Below are 18075 nucleotides of genomic sequence, written 5' to 3'. Positions count from 1 at the left end.
AAGTCAACCAATGATGCCCAGCATATTGCAAAGAGCACAGAAGCCAAGCTAAATGGCATAACGCTAACCAGCGCCCAGGAGCGAGGGGCGGGCATGGATACCAAACTAACCAGCACTGTGTTAGAGAGTGTGGGAAGGATTGATGCCATGCTTACTGAGGCTGAAGAGAGAACCCCAAATAAGCCTGTTGTTCTCTCTAGGCCACTGAGAACAGTATTTCAAAGTTCTAGCCCTGCTGCTGAAAACACACTACAGAACGGAGAACCTACGCCTCGACAGGAGACCACACCCTGCCTCTCCAACGGCCAACCAGAGTACTCAGCGTGGGCATACACACTCACACACTCCCCTGCTACCCCCTCCTCCTCCTCCCCCCACAGACAGAAGCTTCCCGTTGCCCTGAAGAAGCCCACGATCATGCCCCCGCCCTTGCTGAGGACACACCAGACAGACACACCACCACCACCACCCCCACCTGTATTGATAGGTACACCTCCAGAGCCCTTTGTCCCAGAGACACCACCCTTACTGGGGATAAACCTGTACAGGCCAGAGATACAGACCCAGCCAGAGATACAGACCCAGACAGAGTCTCAACCAGAGCCAGAGACAGCATACCCCTTCCTGAAGTTCTACCAGTCACAGTACTGTGTACCAGAGTTACCACCAAGCCCCTATCCTCCAGAATCCTGTGTAGCAGAGTTACCACCAAGCCCCTATCCTTCAGAACCCTGTGTACCAGAGTTACCACCAAGCCCCTATCCTTCAGAACCCTGTGTAGCAGAGTTACCACCAAGCCCCTATCCTTCAGAACCCTGTGTAGCAGAGTTACCACCAAGCCCTATCCTTCAGAACCCTGTGTAGCAAGCCCCTAGCCCCTATCCTTCAGAACCCTGTGTAGCAGAGTTACCACCAAGCCCCTATCCTTCAGAACCCTGTGTAGCAGAGTTACCACCAAGCCCCTATCCTTCAGAACCCTGTGTAGCAGAGTTACCACCAAGCCCCTATCCTTCAGAACCCTGTGTACCAGAGTTACCACCAAGCCCCTATCCTCCAGAACCCATTGTAGCAGAGTTACCACCAAGCCCCTATCCTTCAGAACCCTGTGTAGCAGAGTTACCACCATGCCCCTATCCTTCAGAGCCCTGTGTAGCAGAGTTACCACCAAGCCCCTATCCTTCAGAACCCTGTGTAGCAGACTTACCACCAAGCCCCTATCCTTCAGAACCCTGTGTAGCAGAGTTACCACCAAGCCCCTATCCTCCAGAACCCATTGTAGCAGAGTTACCACCAAGCCCATATCCTTCAGAACCCTGTGTAGCAGAGTTACCACCAAGCCCCTATCCTTCAGAACCCTGTGTAGCAGAGTTACCACCAAGCCCCTATCCTTCAGAACCCTGTGTAGCAGAGTTACCACCAAGCCCCTATCCTTCAGAACCCTGTGTAGCAGAGTTACCACCAAGCCCCTATCCTCCAGAACCCTGTGTACCAGAGTTACCACCAAGCCCCTGTCCTCCAGCACCCTGTGTAGCAGAGCCAAAGCAGGAGTCCTGTCCACTGGAGATGATGACAGAGACAGAGAGAGAGGACGAGACAGCGAGTGAGACAGACACAGAGGCAGACACAGAGACAGAGACAGAGGCAGAGACAGAGAGAAAGGCAGACACTGAGACAGAGGCAGAGTTAGAGAGAGAGACAGACACAGAGAACGAGGCAGACACAGAGGCAGAGAGAGAGGCAGACACTGAGAGAGAAGCAGTTCCCAGACAGCCACAGAGTGTATCGGTACCATACACAGAGCTGGGGAGATCAGAACCAGAGGAAATTTGGGTGCTGCAGGAGGAAGAAGAGAAGGAGGAGAGAAAAAATTGTCAGAAGCTGGGGAGAAGAGAGGAGGAGGGTGAAGAGGAAGACAGATGGAGGGGAGCAATGGAGGAGGAGGACAGCAATGATTTTGAAAGCTTCTCTCTGGAAGAGAGGAGAGACTCTCTGAGCAGTCCTCTGTCTACGGACAGCCTGAAAGGGGCGCTACTCCTGCCAGATCTGTTCATCCAAGAGGACGAGGGGGAACTGGGGGGAGAGAGGATGGAGTGGGAGGAGAGGAAGGAGTGGGAGAAGAGGGAGGAGAGGTGCAGCCTGGACACAGATGGGGCCAGCAGCTCCACAGGGTCCCTGACCTCCAGAGAAGACAATGGTGAGTTATGGAGCTCTCTGTCTGTCTGTCTGTCTGTCTGTCTGTCTGTCTGTCTGTCTGTCTGTCTGTCTGTCTGTCTGTCTCTCTCTCTCTCTCTCTCTCTCTCTCTCTCTCTCTCTCTGTCCCTCTCTCTTTGTCCCTCTCTCACGGTCCCTCTCTCTTTGTCCCTCTCTCACTATCTCTCTCTCTTTCTCTGTCTCTCAATATCTCTCTCTTTTTCTCTGCCTCTCTCTGTCTTTCTCTCTCTGTCTCTCTCTCTCGGTCTCTCCTTCTCTCTCTCTCTCCCCTCTCTCCTACATAGATCTCTTACTGGGTTATAAGACTTCTACCTTCCTTTGGGTTGGAGATGACCATCAATCATCAATGGTTTGGAGTTGTCACTGTCTCGGCCAGTGGCTGCTTCAGTCTCTCCAGCCTATCAGCTCGGAGTATGGTTTGGAGTTGTCACTGTCTCGGCCAGTGGCTGCTTCAGTCTCTCCATCCTATCAGCTTGGAGTATGGTTTGGAGTTGTCACTGTCTCGGCCAGTGGCTGCTTCAGTCTCTCCAGCCTATCAGCTCGGAGTATGGTTTGGAGTTGTCACTGTCTCGGCCAATGGCTGCTTCAGTCTCTCCAGCCTATCAGCTCGGAGTATGGTTTGGAGTTGTCACTGTCTCGGCCAGTGGCTGCTTCAGTCTCTCCAGCCTATCAGCTTGGAGTATGGTTTGGAGTATGGTTTCTGCACAGGTTTCTACAATCTCTTTCTCTCTCTCTCTCTCTCTCTCTCTCTCTCTCTCTCTCTCTCTCTCTCTCTCTCTCTGTCACGTTCTCCCTCTCTCTCAGGTGAGGTGTTTGATATTTCTTCAGCGGAGAAGATGGTGACACCAGCACCACCACGGACTACTGAAGATCTGTTTGCTGCCATACACAGGTATGTTGTGATAACAGATAATGACACATGATGACACTCCTGTACTGTATGTTCTTCAGACACACTATGGTATGGTCCTGGAGATCCATTTTTAGATATTATTTGTTTTAAATTAAATTTTTCTTAGATGTTTGTTTTTGTTTTATATATATATACAGAGCATTTGGAAAGTATTCAGACCCCATTTTGTTTCAGCCTTATTCTAAAATAGATTTTTTTTAAATGATCCTCATCAATCTACACATAATACCCCATAATGACATCACAATACCCCATAATGACATCACAATACCCCATAATGACATCACAATACCCCATAATGACATCACAATACCCCATAATGACATCACAATACCCCATAATGACATCACAATACCCCATAATGACATCACAATACCCCATAATGACATAACATTACCCCATAATGACATCACAATACCCCATAATGACATCACAATACCCCATAATGACATCACAATACCCCATAATGACATCACAATACCCCATAATGACATCACAATACCCCATAATGACATAACATTACCCCATAATGACATCACAATACCCCATAATGACATAACATTACCCCATAATGACATCACAATACCCCATAATGACATCACAATACCCCATAATGACATCACAATACCCCATAATGACATCACAATACCCCATAATGACATCACATAATGACATCACAATACCCCATAATGACATCACAATACCCCATAATGACATCACAATACCCCATAATGACATCACAATACCCCATAATGACATAACATTACCCCATAATGACATCACAATACCCCATAATGACATCACAATACCCCATAATGACATCACAATACCCCATAATGACATCACAATACCCCATAATGACATCACAATACCCCATAATGACATAACATTACCCCATAATGACATCACAATGACATAACATTACCCCATAATGACATCACAATACCCCATAATGACATAACATTACCCCATAATGACATCACAATACCCCATAATGACATCACATAATGACATCCATAATGACATCACAATACCCCATAATGACATCACAATACCCCATAATGACATCACAATACCCCATAATGACATCACAATACCCCATAATGACATCACAATACCCCATAATGAAAAAGCAAAAACTGATTTTTAAATGTATAAAAGAAAAGAAAACAGAAATATCTTATTTACATAAGTATTCAGATCCTTTTCTATGAGACTTGAAATTGAGCTCAGGTGGATCCTGTTCCATTGATCATCCTTGAAATGTTTCTACAACTTGATTGGAGTCCACCTGTGGTAAATTCAGTTGATTGGACATGATTATGAAAGGCACACACCTGTCTATATAAGGTCCCACAGTTGACAGTACATGTCAGAGCAAAAAACCAAGCCATGAGCTCGAAGTAATTGTCCGTAGAGCTCAGAGACAGGATTGTGTCGAGGCACAGATCTGGGGAAGGTACCAACAAATGTCTGCAGCATTGAAGATCCCCAAGAACACAGTGGCCTCCATCATTCTGGAAGAATGAAGAAGTTTAGAACCACCAAGACACTTCCTAGAGCTGGCCGCCCAGCCAAACTGAGCAATCAGGGGAGAAGGGCCTTGGTCAGGGAGGTGACCAAGGACACAATAGTCACGCTAACAGAGCTCCAGAGTTCCTCTGTGGAGATGAGAGAACCTTGCAGAAGGACAACCATCTCTGCAGCACTTCACCAACCAGGCCTTTATGGTAGAGTGGCCAGACGGAAGCCACTCCTCAGTAAATGGCAAATGACAGCCCACTTGGAGTTTGCCAAAAGGCACCTAAAGACTTGCAGACCATGATGGTCTGATGAAGTCAAGATTGAACTCTTTGGCCTGAATGCCAAACATGGCACCATCCCTACAGTGAAGCATGGTAGTGGCAGTATCATATTGTGGGGATGTTTTTCAGCGGCAGGGACTGGGAGACTAGTCAGGAACGAGGCAAAGATGAACTGGGGTGATGGTTCACCTTCCAACAGGACAACAACCCTAAGAACACAGCCAAGACAACGCAGGAGTGGCTTCGGGACAATTCCCTGAATGTCCTTGAGTGGCCCAGCCAGGCCTCGGACTTGAACCGGATCGAACTTCTCTGGAGAGACCTGAAAATAGCTGAGCTATGTTTTTTTAAATAAGGCTGTAACGTAACAAAATATGGAAAAAGTCAAGGGGTCTTAATACTTTCCGAATGCATGGTATTTTACTTTTATTTATATGTATATTATTTTACATTTTTTGGGTTGTTACGCAGCATTAACACACCGTTCCCTGCATCTGCATCTCTCTGTAGCAGTGCATTCTGGGAAGGCACACGCGTTTGACCACCCAGGTGTCTGGGTGTGGTGTTGACAGCAGGTAATATTGATCGGTTGGAGGGTGTAGTTAGGGGTGGGGTCATCCCATAGTCAAGCCTAGTGGATGGTGAGTGTTATAGCTAGTCCCTCTGTAGTGAAACATGATGTTATAACTAGTCCCTCTGTAGTGAAACATGCTGTTATAACTAGTCCCTCTGTGGTGAAACATGATGTTATAACTAGTCCCTCTGTAGTGAAACATGCTGTTATAACTAGTCCCTCTGTGGTGAAACATGATGTTATAACTAGTCCCTCTGTGGTGAAACACGCTGTTATAACTAGTCCCTCTGTAGTGAAACATGCTGTTATAACTAGTCCCTCTGTAGTGAAACATGATGTTATAACTAGTCCCTCTGTAGTGAAACATGATGTTATAACTAGTCCCTCTGTAGTGAAACATGGTGTTATAACTAGTCCCTCTGTATCTGTGGTGAAACATGCTGTTATAACTAGTCCCTCTGTAGTGAAACATGGTGTTATAACTAGTCCCTCTGTAGTGAAACATGATGTTATAACTAGTCCCTCTGTAGTGAAACATGATGTTATAACTAGTCCCTCTGTAGTGAAACATGATGTTATAACTAGTCCCTCTGTAGTGAAACATGATGTTATAACTAGTCCCTCTGTAGTGAAACATGATGTTATAACTAGTCCCTCTGTGGTGAAACATGATGTTATAACTAGTCCCTCTGTAGTGAAACATGATGTTATAACTAGTCCCTCTGTAGTGAAACATGATGTTATAACTAGTCCCTCTGTAGTGAAACATGATGTTATAACTAGTCCCTCTGTAGTGAAACATGATGTTATAACTAGTCCCTCTGTAGTGAAACATGGTGTTATAACTAGTCCCTCTGTAGTGAAACATGATGTTATAACTAGTCCTCTCTGTAGTGAAACATGATGTTATAACTAGTCCCTCTGTAGTGAAACATGATGTTATAACTAGTCCCTCTGTAGTGAAACATGATGTTATAACTAGTCCCTCTGTAGTGAAACATGATGTTATAACTAGTCCCTCTGTATCTGTAGTGAAACATGATGTTATAACTAGTCCCTCTGTAGTGAAACATGCTGTTATAACTAGTCCCTCTGTATCTGTAGTGAAACATGATGTTATAACTAGTCCCTCTGTAGTGAAACATGATGTTATAACTAGTCCCTCTGTAGTGAAACATGATGTTATAACTAGTCCCTCTGTATCTGTAGTGAAACATGGTGTTATAACTAGTCCCTCTGTAGTGAAACATGATGTTATAACTAGTCCCTCTGTATCTGTAGTGAAACATGATGTTATAACTAGTCCCTCTGTAGTGAAACATGCTGTTATAACTAGTCCCTCTGTAGTGAAACATGATGGTATAACTAGTCCCTCTGTAGTGAAACATGGTGTTATAACTAGTCCCTCTGTAGTGAAACATGCTGTTATAACTAGTCCCTCTGTAGTGAAACATGATGTTATAACTAGTCCCTCTGTAGTGAAACATGATGTTATAACTAGTCCCTCTGTAGTGAAACATGATGTTATAACTAGTCCCTCTGTAGTGAAACATGGTGTTATAACTAGTCCCTCTGTATCTGTGGTGAAACATGCTGTTATAACTAGTCCCTCTGTAGTGAAACATGGTGTTATAACTAGTCCCTCTGTAGTGAAACATGATGTTATAACTAGTCCCTCTGTAGTGAAACATGATGTTATAACCCTCTGTAGTGAAACATGATGTTATAACTAGTCCCTCTGTAGTGAAACATGATGTTATAACTAGTCCCTCTGTAGTGAAACATGATGTTATAACTAGTCCCTCTGTAGTGAAACATGGTGTTATAACTAGTCCCTCTGTGGTGAAACATGATGTTATAACTAGTCCCTCTGTAGTGAAACATGATGTTATAACTAGTCCCTCTGTAGTGAAACATGATGTTATAACTAGTCCCTCTGTAGTGAAACATGATGTTATAACTAGTCCCTCTGTATCTGTAGTGAAACATGATGTTATAACTAGTCCCTCTGTAGTGAAACATGATGTTATAACTAGTCCCTCTGTGGTGAAACATGGTGTTATAACTAGTCCTTCTGTATCTGTAGTGAAACATGATGTTATAACTAGTCCCTCTGTAGTGAAACATGATGTTATAACTAGTCCCTCTGTAGTGAAACATGATGTTATAACTAGTCCCTCTGTAGTGAAACATGATGTTATAACTAGTCCCTCTGTAGTGAAACATGCTGTTATAACTAGTCCCTCTGTATCTGTAGTGAAACATGGTGTTATAACTAGTCCCTCTGTGGTGAAACATGATGTTATAACTAGTCCCTCTGTATCTGTAGTGAAACATGATGTTATAACTAGTCCCTCTGTGGTGAAACATGGTGTTATAACTAGTCCCTCTGTGGTGAAACATGATGTTATAACTAGTCCCTCTGTGGTGAAACATGATGTTATAACTAGTCCCTCTGTATCTGTAGTGAAACATGATGTTATAACTAGTCCCTCTGTAGTGAAACATGATGTTATAACTAGTCCCTCTGTGGTGAAACATGATGTTATAACTAGTCCCTCTGTATCTGTAGTGAAACATGATGTTATAACTAGTCCCTCTGTATCTGTAGTGAAACATGGTGTTATAACTAGTCCCTCTGTAGTGAAACATGATGTTATAACTAGTCCCTCTGTAGTGAAACATGATGTTATAACTAGTCCCTCTGTATCTGTAGTGAAACATGATGTTATAACTAGTCCCTCTGTAGTGAAACATGATGTTATAACTAGTCCCTCTGTAGTGAAACATGATGTTATAACTAGTCCCTCTGTAGTGAAACATGGTATATAACTAGTCCCTCTGTAGTGAAACATGATGTTATAACTAGTCCTTCTGTATCTGTAGTGAAACATGATGTTATGACTAGTCCCTCTGTAGTGAAACATGGTGTTATAACTAGTCCCTCTGTAGTGAAACATGATGTTATAACTAGTCCCTCTGTAGTGAAACATGATGTTATAACTAGTCCCTCTGTATATGTAGTGAAACATGATGTTATAACTAGTCCCTCTGTAGTGAAACATGATGTTATAACTAGTCCCTCTGTGGTGAAACATGGTGTTATAACTAGTCCCTCTGTGGTGAAACATGATGTTATAACTAGTCCCTCTGTAGTGAAACATGATGTTATAACTAGTCCCTCTGTAGTGAAACATGATGTTATAACTAGTCCCTCTGTAGTGAAACATGATGTTATAACTAGTCCCTCTGTGGTGAAACATGATGTTATAACTAGTCCCTCTGTATCTGTAGTGAAACATGGTGTTATAACTAGTCCCTCTGTATCTGTAGTGAAACAATGTATAGTGTATTAATAGGTATAGAACATTCTAGTGTATGCTTATGGTATAGAACATTCTAGTGTACTAATAGATATAGAACATTCTAGTGTACTAATAGATATAGAATGTTCTAGTGTATTAATAGGTATAGAACATTCTAGTGTATGCTTATGGTATAGAACATTCTAGTGTACTAATAGATATAGAACATTCTAGTGTACTAATAGATATAGAATGTTCTAGTGTATTAATAGGCATAGAACATTCTAGTGTATTAATAGGTTTACAACGTTCGTGTATTAATAGGCATAGAACATTCTAGTGTACTAATAGGTATAGAACATTCTAGTGTACTAATAGATATAGAACGTTCTAGTGTATTAATAGGTATAGAACATTCTAGTGTATTAATAGGTATAGAACATTCTAGTGTACTAATAGATATAGAACGTTCTAGTGTATTAATAGGTATAGAACCTTCCAGTGTATTAATAGGTATAGAACGTTCTAGTGTATTAATAGGTATATAACATTCTAGTGTATTAATAGGTATAGAACATTCTAGTGTACTAATAGGTATAGAACATTCTAGTGTACTAATAGGTATAGAACATTCTAGTGTATTAATAGGTATAGAACATTCTAGTGTATTAATAGGTATAGAACATTCTAGTGTATTAATAGGTATAGAACATTCTAGTGTATTAATAGGCATATAACATTCTAGTGTACTAATAGGTATAGAACCTTCTTGTCTATTAATAGGTATCGAACCTTCCAGTGTATTAATAGGTATCGAACCTTCTATTGTACTACATGCATAAGGTGTCAAATGCATCCTGTCATTAGCATGGTTTGATGGTTCACTGGTTTGATTGTTCACTGGTTTGGTGGTTCACTGGTTTGTGGTTCACTGGTTTGGTGGTTCACTGGTTCGGTGGTTCACTGTTTCGGTGGTTCACTGATTCGTTGGTAGTGGGACTATAATCAATCATTTAATGTTTATCTCTCCCTCTCTGTCCTCCCTCTCTCTCTCTCTCTCTCTCTCTCTCTCTCTCTCTCTCTCTCTCTCTCTCTCTCTCTCTCTCTCTCTCTCTCTCTCTCTCTCTCTCTCTCTCTCTCCCCCTCTCAGGTCTAAGAGGAAAGTTCTTGGGCGCAGGAACTCTGAGGAAGACCGATGCCGTGTCTTTCCCCTCTCCTCCTCCTCTTCTTTCTCCTCCACTCCTCCAGTGACCCCTCCAAGCCCTAGCCCCGCCCTTCTGCAACCTCTTGAGGTGTTAGGATCCAGTAAGGTGAGAGGTCATAGGTTAGGGGTCAGCAGCAGCAGTGACAGCTTCAAGGCTCTGCTCCTGAGGAAGGGAAGTCGCTGCGACCCTGTAGCTCGCATGTCTGCAGCCGAGAGACTCCGCAGTACTGCCCCCAAACACATGATGGCGACACCACATAGCCAGAGCTCACAGAGTCAGAGCTCATGGAGCCAGAGCTCACAGAGTCAGAGCTCACGGAGCCAGAGCTCACAGAGTCAAAGCTCACAGAGCTCACAGAGTCAGAGCTCACAGAGCTCACAGAGTCAGAGCTCACAGAGCTCACCAAGCCAGAGCTCACAGAGCCAGAGCTCACAGAGCCTGTGCTCACAGAGCCAGCATTCACAGAGCTCACAGAGTCAAAGCTCACAGAGCTCACCAAGCCAGAGCTCACCAAGCCAGAGCTCACAGAGCCAGAGCTCACAGAGCCAGCACTCACAGAGCTCACAGAGTCAGAGCTCACGGAGCTCACCAAGCCAGAGCTCACAGAGCCAGAGCTCACAGAGCCAGCACTCACAGAGCTCACAGAGTCAGAGCTCACGGAGCTCACCAAGCCAGAGCTCACAGAGCCATCCCCTGTCAGACATACACCTGCAGCTTGGAGTGGAGTCACACACTCACACCCCTCAGTCCTTTGCACCAACACACACTGTCCAGCTAATGACGCTACACCTACCCCAGTCCCAGTCCACACACAGACACAGGAGGAGGGCAGAGTGGGCACTCACTGAGGGCACACTCCCTCTCTCCTCCCTGTCCTCCCCCACATACCCCTCCCCCTCCCCCTCTCTTTGGGGGTGGCGACCCCCCCGCTCCCGCACTCCCCCTTGCTCATCCAGCCGGCGTTTCGCTGCCCGCAGCCGACTACCCAGCAGCCCCATGACTGCCATCTCGGAGCGGGAAGGGGAGGGCGAATCAATGGAGGGCGATGGGTTGGCCGTGACCATCGGACTGGGCTGCGATTCCTGCAAGACTTTTGGATTGGTCAAGCTCACTGACGGACGTGCCGAGGCCACCAATGGCAGCCTTGATTGGCAGCAGAGCAGGTCTATGGAGACACACACCGTCTTGTGGGTCGGCTAGAGCACCAGACTGGTGAATCGCTGTCCTACTCATATACCCAGGACAGAGGCTTCAGTCCAGGATCTAGGAGACTTTATGTATCCTGCACCCGGGGGAAATAGTTGGAAGTCGAACATTGTTGAAAAGAAAACCTACCAGCCACCAGACTGGCTATTGTACAGGACAGTGGAGGCTGGTGAGCACAGCAATAGGAGGATGGGCTCGTTGTAACGGCTGGAATGGAATTAGTTGAGCGGAGTCAAACATGTGTTTTCCATATGGTTCATGTGTTTGATACCATTCGATTTATTTCATTCCCTGTATTACAATGAGTCCGTCCTCCTCTCGCTCCTTCCACCAGCCTCCACTGGTACAAGATGATTGTCTCTGTTAATAGATTATTGGGTAACATGAATGTTGTTTTTTTCTCTGACCTGTTGTTTCAGTCTTGTATCTAGTTTTAGTATGCAGCAGTAGCCATTTTGAGATTAAGAAAGCAACATTCTATTATATTATTAAAATATATATATATTAAAAAAAATATTTTGAGGTTTCAGTTACCAAAGACAAACTGTCCCTCCCAGTGAAGCAACTGCTGCAGTGGGCATGTCTGAGAATGTCTCTTTTGATTGTGATTGGCTTATTGTTTGGAATCATGATTGTGATTGGAGGAATGCATTCTGCTAAAGTTACCCTATATTTATATTATTTGATACTTAAATCCTCTTTAAAACAAAATCAACATATTTAGCAGATGTTATTGCGGGTGTAGTGAAATGCTTGTTTTTCCTACTGTAGCTCCGACAGTGCAGTAATATCTAACAATTTACAACAAAACACACAAATCTAAAAGTAAAAGAATGAAATTAAGAAAAAATATAAATATTTCATTAATTAAATCATCTTATTTCGTTTTTTGTAAATGTAGTATTTCACTTCCCTCATATCATTATAAAGTATCTTCTGTCTCGTTTATTCTTTCTTTACCTTTATACATTTTTATAACAGTTGGTTTTGTGTTTTATGAGTTTTCAAGTGTATTTTATTTGAGAACTGTGAAGACATTTTATAGGTTTATATAGGTTTTCTGGATTATTCCTGGTGCTAGATATGGGTTTAGGGCTTAGAGGTTAGAGGTTAAAGTGTGTACAGATTGTGTTTAGATGACAGATGTGACATATCTATAAGGATGAAGTCAGATGAACGATAGACAGACATTAGAGGTGGAGTGGTTATGGGGGAAGGATAGATAGAAGGACAGGGTCATGTAAAAGATGGAGAGAGAAGGGGCAGAGTGTGAGGTGAAAAAGAGTGAGAGAGAGAGAGAGAGAAGGGGCAGAGTGTGAGGTGAAAAAGAGTAAGAGAGAGAGAGAGAGAGAGAAGGGGCAGAGTGTGAGGTGAAAAAGAGAGAGAGAGAGAGAGAGAGAGAGAGAGAGAGAGAGAGAGAGAAAGAGAGAGAGAAGGGGCAGAGTGTGAGGTGAAAAAGAGTAAGAGAGAGAGAGAGAGAGAGAGAGAGAGAGAGAGGGGGCAGAGTGTGAGGTGAAAAAGAGTAAGAGAGAGAGAGAGAGAGAGAGAGAGAGAGAGAGAGAGAGACTGATGTACAGACTGAGGAGAAGGCGTAATGACGAGTTGAATAAAGTATATTACGACAGAGATCTGTCTACTGCTTTCTGATTTACACACGCACACGCCCGCGCCCACGCCCACACACACACACAGACGGTCCACTTGCGGGTTAAGAGTGTCTGTGTGTAAAGGTTGCTGGTTCGAATCCCCGAGCCGACAAGGTTAATAAACATTGGTCGATGTGCCCTTGAGCAAAGCACTTAGCCCTAATTGCTCCTATAAGTTGCTTTGGATAAGAGGGCCTGCTTCACGACTAAAATGTAAACATGTACTGCTGTCTGATTTACACACACGTCAGTATTGTTGACATCTGTTGTTGTGGTGACAGACTGAACAGGAACTGTAGAGGTCAGGGGTCAGAGATATGATATATGTATAATAGCCTTCATCATTGATTCCTTATTGTCACACACATATCTAATCATCACTAATCGTCACTAACTGATTAATCACTGCATGTGTCACCGTGGTGATTTCCATTGTTACGCACATAGATAACTCCTAATTGATTTGCTAACTGATTGGTTGGTTGCTAATTGATTGGTTTTGTGAATGGCGTCTCCTGTCCATATGTTGATTTGCATTGTTACTCACAGACTTAATCTTCACTAACTGTTGGCTAATTGTAGTCTTTGTGAATGACGTCGGTCAATTCCCAGGGGTGCCAACACACACACAATGCCTGCCAAAACTCACTAGTCGTAATAGGTTCTCTGAATGTGAGGCCTTAAACAATTAATTAATTTAAACTGTCTTAATATACCCACTGTAAAGACTGTTCTACTCTGCAGAGGACAAACAGGACTGTGTGTGTGTGTGTGTGTGTGTGTGTGTGTGTGTGTGTGTGTGTGTGTGTGTGTGTGTGTGTGTGTGTGTGTGTGTGTGTGTGTGTTTTAATTCTGATGTCAGCGGCTGCAGTGATCAAAAGATGGTTGAAGAGATAAATTAAAATCTCCCTACCGTCATATCTAAGCCAGTATGACACCAATGTCGATGAAAATTCACCAATCAACTTCCTCGGAGGTACACAACACGCTCCTGTTGTCATGAGCCGTCCAGTCGTTACCGAGAACGACGTACAGGATTGTTATACAAGGTCGTTAGCAATTGAGTTTTCAGAGTATTTTTATTTTATTTTGTGCCTTACTAGCTCAAATTCTAGAAGTCGGATTAAAACGAGACTACAGCATTCACAAAGTGAACATTAGACTTCCAATATGTCGGATTGAGCGCAGGAACTCTGAGGAAGACCGATGCCGTGTCTTTCCCCTCTCCTCCACCTCTTCTTTCTCCTCCACTCCTCCAGTGACCCCTTCAAGCCCTAGCCCCGCTCTTCTGCAACCTCTTGAGGTGTTAGGATCCAGTAAGGTGAGAGGTCATAGGTTAGGGGTCAGCAGCAGCAGTGAGTTTTTAGGTTCAACCGTTTTTATTAAATGTTTAAATTAATGTTAAAATTGAAATTAATTGCTAATTTCTCTCTCATTTCTGTCCATTAAGAAACAACGATGTGCTAAGTGTTTGTAGCATTTCTGACAATGCTAACATCTTTTCAGACGAATCTCAGAGTTTGAGCTGTGCGACAGCAGCAAACTAGCAGCTGTAGCTAGCTATCTAACCCCAGTTAGATGAGAAGCAAGATACAAATCAAATCACATTGTATTTGTCACATACACATGGTTAGCAGATATTAATGGTCACATGGTTAGCAGATATTAATGGTCACATGGTTAGCAGATATTAATGGTCACATGGTTAGCAGATATTAATGCGAGTGTAGCGAAATGCTTGTGCTTCTAGTTCCGACAATGCAGTAATAACCAACGAGTAATCTAACCTAACAATACCACAACTACTACCTTATACACACAAGTGTAAAGGGATAAAGAATATGTACATAAAGATATATGAATGAGTGATGGTACAGAACGGCATAGGCAAGATACAGTAGATGGTATAGAGTACAGTATATACATATGAGATGAGTATGTAGGGTATATAAACATAAGTGGCATAGTTTAAAGTGGCTAGTGATACATGTATTACATAAAGATGGCAAGATGCAGTAGATGATATAGAGTACAGTATATACATATACATATGAGATGAGTAATGTAGGGTATGTAAACATTATATTAAGTGGTATTGTTTAAAGTGGCTAGTGATACATTTTTTACATCAATTTCCATCAATTTCCATTATTAAAGTGGCTGGAGTTGAGTCAGTATGTTGGCAGCAGCCACTCAATGTTAGTGGTGGCTGTTTAACAGTCTGATGGCCTTGAGATAGAAGCTGTTTTTCAGTCTCTCGGTCCGTGCTTTGATGCACCTGTACTGACCTCGCCTTCTGGATGATAGCGGGGTGAACAGGCAGTGGCTCGGGTGGTTGTTGTCCTTGATGATCTTTATGGCCTTCCTGTGACATCGGGTGGTGTAGGTGTCCTGGAGGGCAGGTAGTTTGCCCCCGGTGATGCGTTGTGCAGACCTCACTACCCTCTGGAGAGCCTTACGGTTGTGGGCGGAGCACTTGCCGTACCAGGCGGTGATACAGCCCGACAGGATGCACTCGATTGTGCATCTGTAGAAGTTTGTGAGTGCTTTTGGTGATAAGCCAAATTTCTTCAGCCTCCTGAGGTTGAAGAGGCGCTGCTACGCCTTCTTCACAACTCTGTCTATGTGGGTGGACCAATTCAGTTTGTCTGCTTTTTTTTTACCCATCTACCAATAGGTGCCTTTCTTAGCATTGGAAAACCTCCTTGGTCTTTGTGGTTGAATCTGTGTTTGAAATTCACTACTCGACTGAGGGACCTTACAGATAATCGTTATGCGTGGGGTATAGAGATGAGGTCATTCAACAATCATGTTAAACACTATTACTGCACACAGTGAGTCAATACAACTTATTATGTGACTTGTTAAGCAACATTTCAGGCCTGACTTATTCAAGCTGGTCATAAAAAAGGAGTTGAATACTTAAATCAACTTATTTTTTTTTACCTGTTATTTAACTAGACCAGTTATGAACAAATTCTTATTTTCAATGACGGCCTAGGATCAGTGGGCTAAATGCCGGTTTCAGATTTTTACCTTGTCAGCTCAGGGATTTGATCTTGCAACCTTTCAGGAACTAGTCTAACCACTAGACTACTTGCCGCCCCCAGTCACATTAGTCACATGCGCTGAATACAACAGTGAAATGCTTACTTAAGAGCACCGAACCGACAATGCAGTTTAAAAAAAAGATGGATAAAAATAAGAAATAAAAAGTAACAAGTAATTAAAGAGCAGCAGTAAAATAACAATAGCGAGACTATATACAGGGGGGTGCCGGTACAGAGTCAATGTGCGGCGGCACCGGTTAGTTGAGGTAATATTTACATGTAGGTAGAGTTATTAAAGTGACTATGCATAGATGATAACAACAGAGAGTAGCAGAAGTGTAAAAGAGGGGGAGTGGAGAGGGGGGGCAACGCAAATATTCTGGGTATCCATTTTATTAGGTGTTCAGGAGTCTTATGGCTCGGGGATAGAAGCTGTTTAGAAGCCTCTTGGACCTAGATTTGGCGCTCCGGTACCACTTGCTGTGCAGTAGCAGTGAGAACAGTCTATGACTAAGGTGGCTGGAGTCTTTGACAATTTTTAGGGCCTTCCTCTGACACCGCCTGGTATAGAGTTCCTGGATGGCAGGAAGACTGGTGCCAGTGATGTCCTGGGCTGTTCGCACTACCCTCTGTAGTGCCTTGCGGTCGGAGGCAGAGCAGTTGCCATACCAGGCAGTGATGCAACCAGTCAGCATGCTCTCGAGGGTGTAGCTGTAGAACCTTTTGAGGATCTCAGGACCCATGCCAAATGTTTTCAGTCTCCTGAGGGGGAATAGGTTTTTGTTGTGCCCTCTTCACAACTGTCTTGGTGTGCTTGGACCATGCTAGTTTGTTGGTGATGTGGACACCAAGGAACTTGAAGCTCTCAACCTTCTCCACTACAGCCCCGTCGATGAGAATAGGGGCATGCTCTGTCCTCTTTTTCCTGTAGTCCACGATCATCTCATTTGCCTTGATTTGCTCAAGACATTTCAGCTTTTCATTTGAATTCATTTGTAAAAATGGCTAAAAACATAATTCCATATTGTGTGTAGATCAGTAACACAATAAATCAACATTAATCCATTTTAAATTCAGGCTGTAACATGGAAGAAGTCAAGGGCTGTGAATATTTGAAGGGACTGTACATTTAGGATTGGGACTATTACTCTTTCCATTTCACCTCCTTTTCTTTCCGAAATATTTCAATAACAGTGATCATCTAAACACTGAGAGCTAACATTACCTCAGTTATCATCTACCTGCAGTGTTATCCCTTAGAGCGAACATTACCTCAGTTATCATCTACCTACAGTGTTATCCCTTAGAGCTAACATTACCTCAGTTATCATCTACCTGCAGTGTTATCCCTTAAAGCTAACATTACCTCAGTTATCATCTACCTGCAGTGTTATCCCTTAGAGCTAACATTACCTCAGTTATCATCTACCTGCAGTGTTATCCCTTAAAGCTAACATTACCTCAGTTATCATCTACCTACAGTGTTATCCCTTAGAGATAACATTACCTCAGTTATCATCTACCTGCAGTGTTATCCCTTAGAGCTAACATTACCTCAGTTATCATCTACCTGCAGTGTTATCCCTTAGAGCTAACATTACCTCAGTTATCATCTACCTACAGTGTTATCCCTTAGAGCTAACATTACCTCAGTTATCATCTACCTGCAGTGTTATCCCTTAGAGCTAACATTACCTCAGTTATCATCTACCTGCAGTGTTATCCCTTAGAGCTAACATTACCTCAGTTATCATCTACCTGCAGTGTTATCCCTTAAAGCTAACATTACCTCAGTTATCATCTACCTACAGTGTTATCCCTTAGAGCTAACATTACCTCAGTTATCATCTACCTGCAGTGTTATCCCTTAGAGATAACATTACCTCAGTTATCATCTACCTGCAGTGTTATCCTTTAGAGCTAACATTACCTCAGTTATCATCTACCTGCAGTGTTATCCCTTAGAGCTAACATTACCTCAGTTATCATCTACCTGCAGTGTTATCCCTTAGAGCTAACATTACCTCAGTTATCATCTACCTGCAGTGTTATCCCATTACCTCAGTTAGCAGTGTTATAACATTACCTCAGTTATCATCTCTACCTAGAGCTAAGTACCTCAGTTATCATCTACCCAGTGTTATTAGAGCTAACATTACC

General features: G+C 43.2%; 1 protein-coding gene across 1 annotated transcript; it reads left to right on the top strand.

Annotated features, from left to right (window-relative positions):
- Positions 1-876: 876 nt before the first annotated feature.
- On the top strand, positions 877-12836 carry LOC135574376 (NHS-like protein 1). Its single transcript, XM_065025896.1, has 3 exons — positions 877-2194; positions 3016-3103; positions 9959-12836. The coding sequence occupies exons 1-3, from the start codon at positions 1564-1566 to the stop codon at positions 11211-11213; spliced, it is 1974 nt and encodes a 657-aa protein (XP_064881968.1). The 5' UTR covers positions 877-1563; the 3' UTR covers positions 11214-12836.
- The last annotated feature ends 5239 nt before the right edge of the window (positions 12837-18075 follow it).

This window comes from Oncorhynchus nerka, linkage group LG12 (genome assembly GCF_034236695.1).
Source record: "Oncorhynchus nerka isolate Pitt River linkage group LG12, Oner_Uvic_2.0, whole genome shotgun sequence".
Classification (NCBI taxonomy): Eukaryota; Metazoa; Chordata; class Actinopteri; order Salmoniformes; family Salmonidae; genus Oncorhynchus; species Oncorhynchus nerka.
This window is presented reverse-complemented; position numbering and strand designations above follow the sequence as displayed.

Excerpts from the sequence above, each read along its gene's own strand:
- LOC135574376 (XM_065025896.1), top strand. The coding sequence starts at position 1,564 with ATGATGACAGAGACAGAGAGAGAGGACGAGACAGCGAGTGAGACAGAC. Across the intron at positions 2,195-3,015 it reads GACCTCCAGAGAAGACAATG|GTGAGGTGTTTGATATTTCT; the intron begins GTGAGTTATGGA and ends CCTCTCTCTCAG. Across the intron at positions 3,104-9,958 it reads CTGTTTGCTGCCATACACAG|GTCTAAGAGGAAAGTTCTTG; the intron begins GTATGTTGTGAT and ends TCCCCCTCTCAG.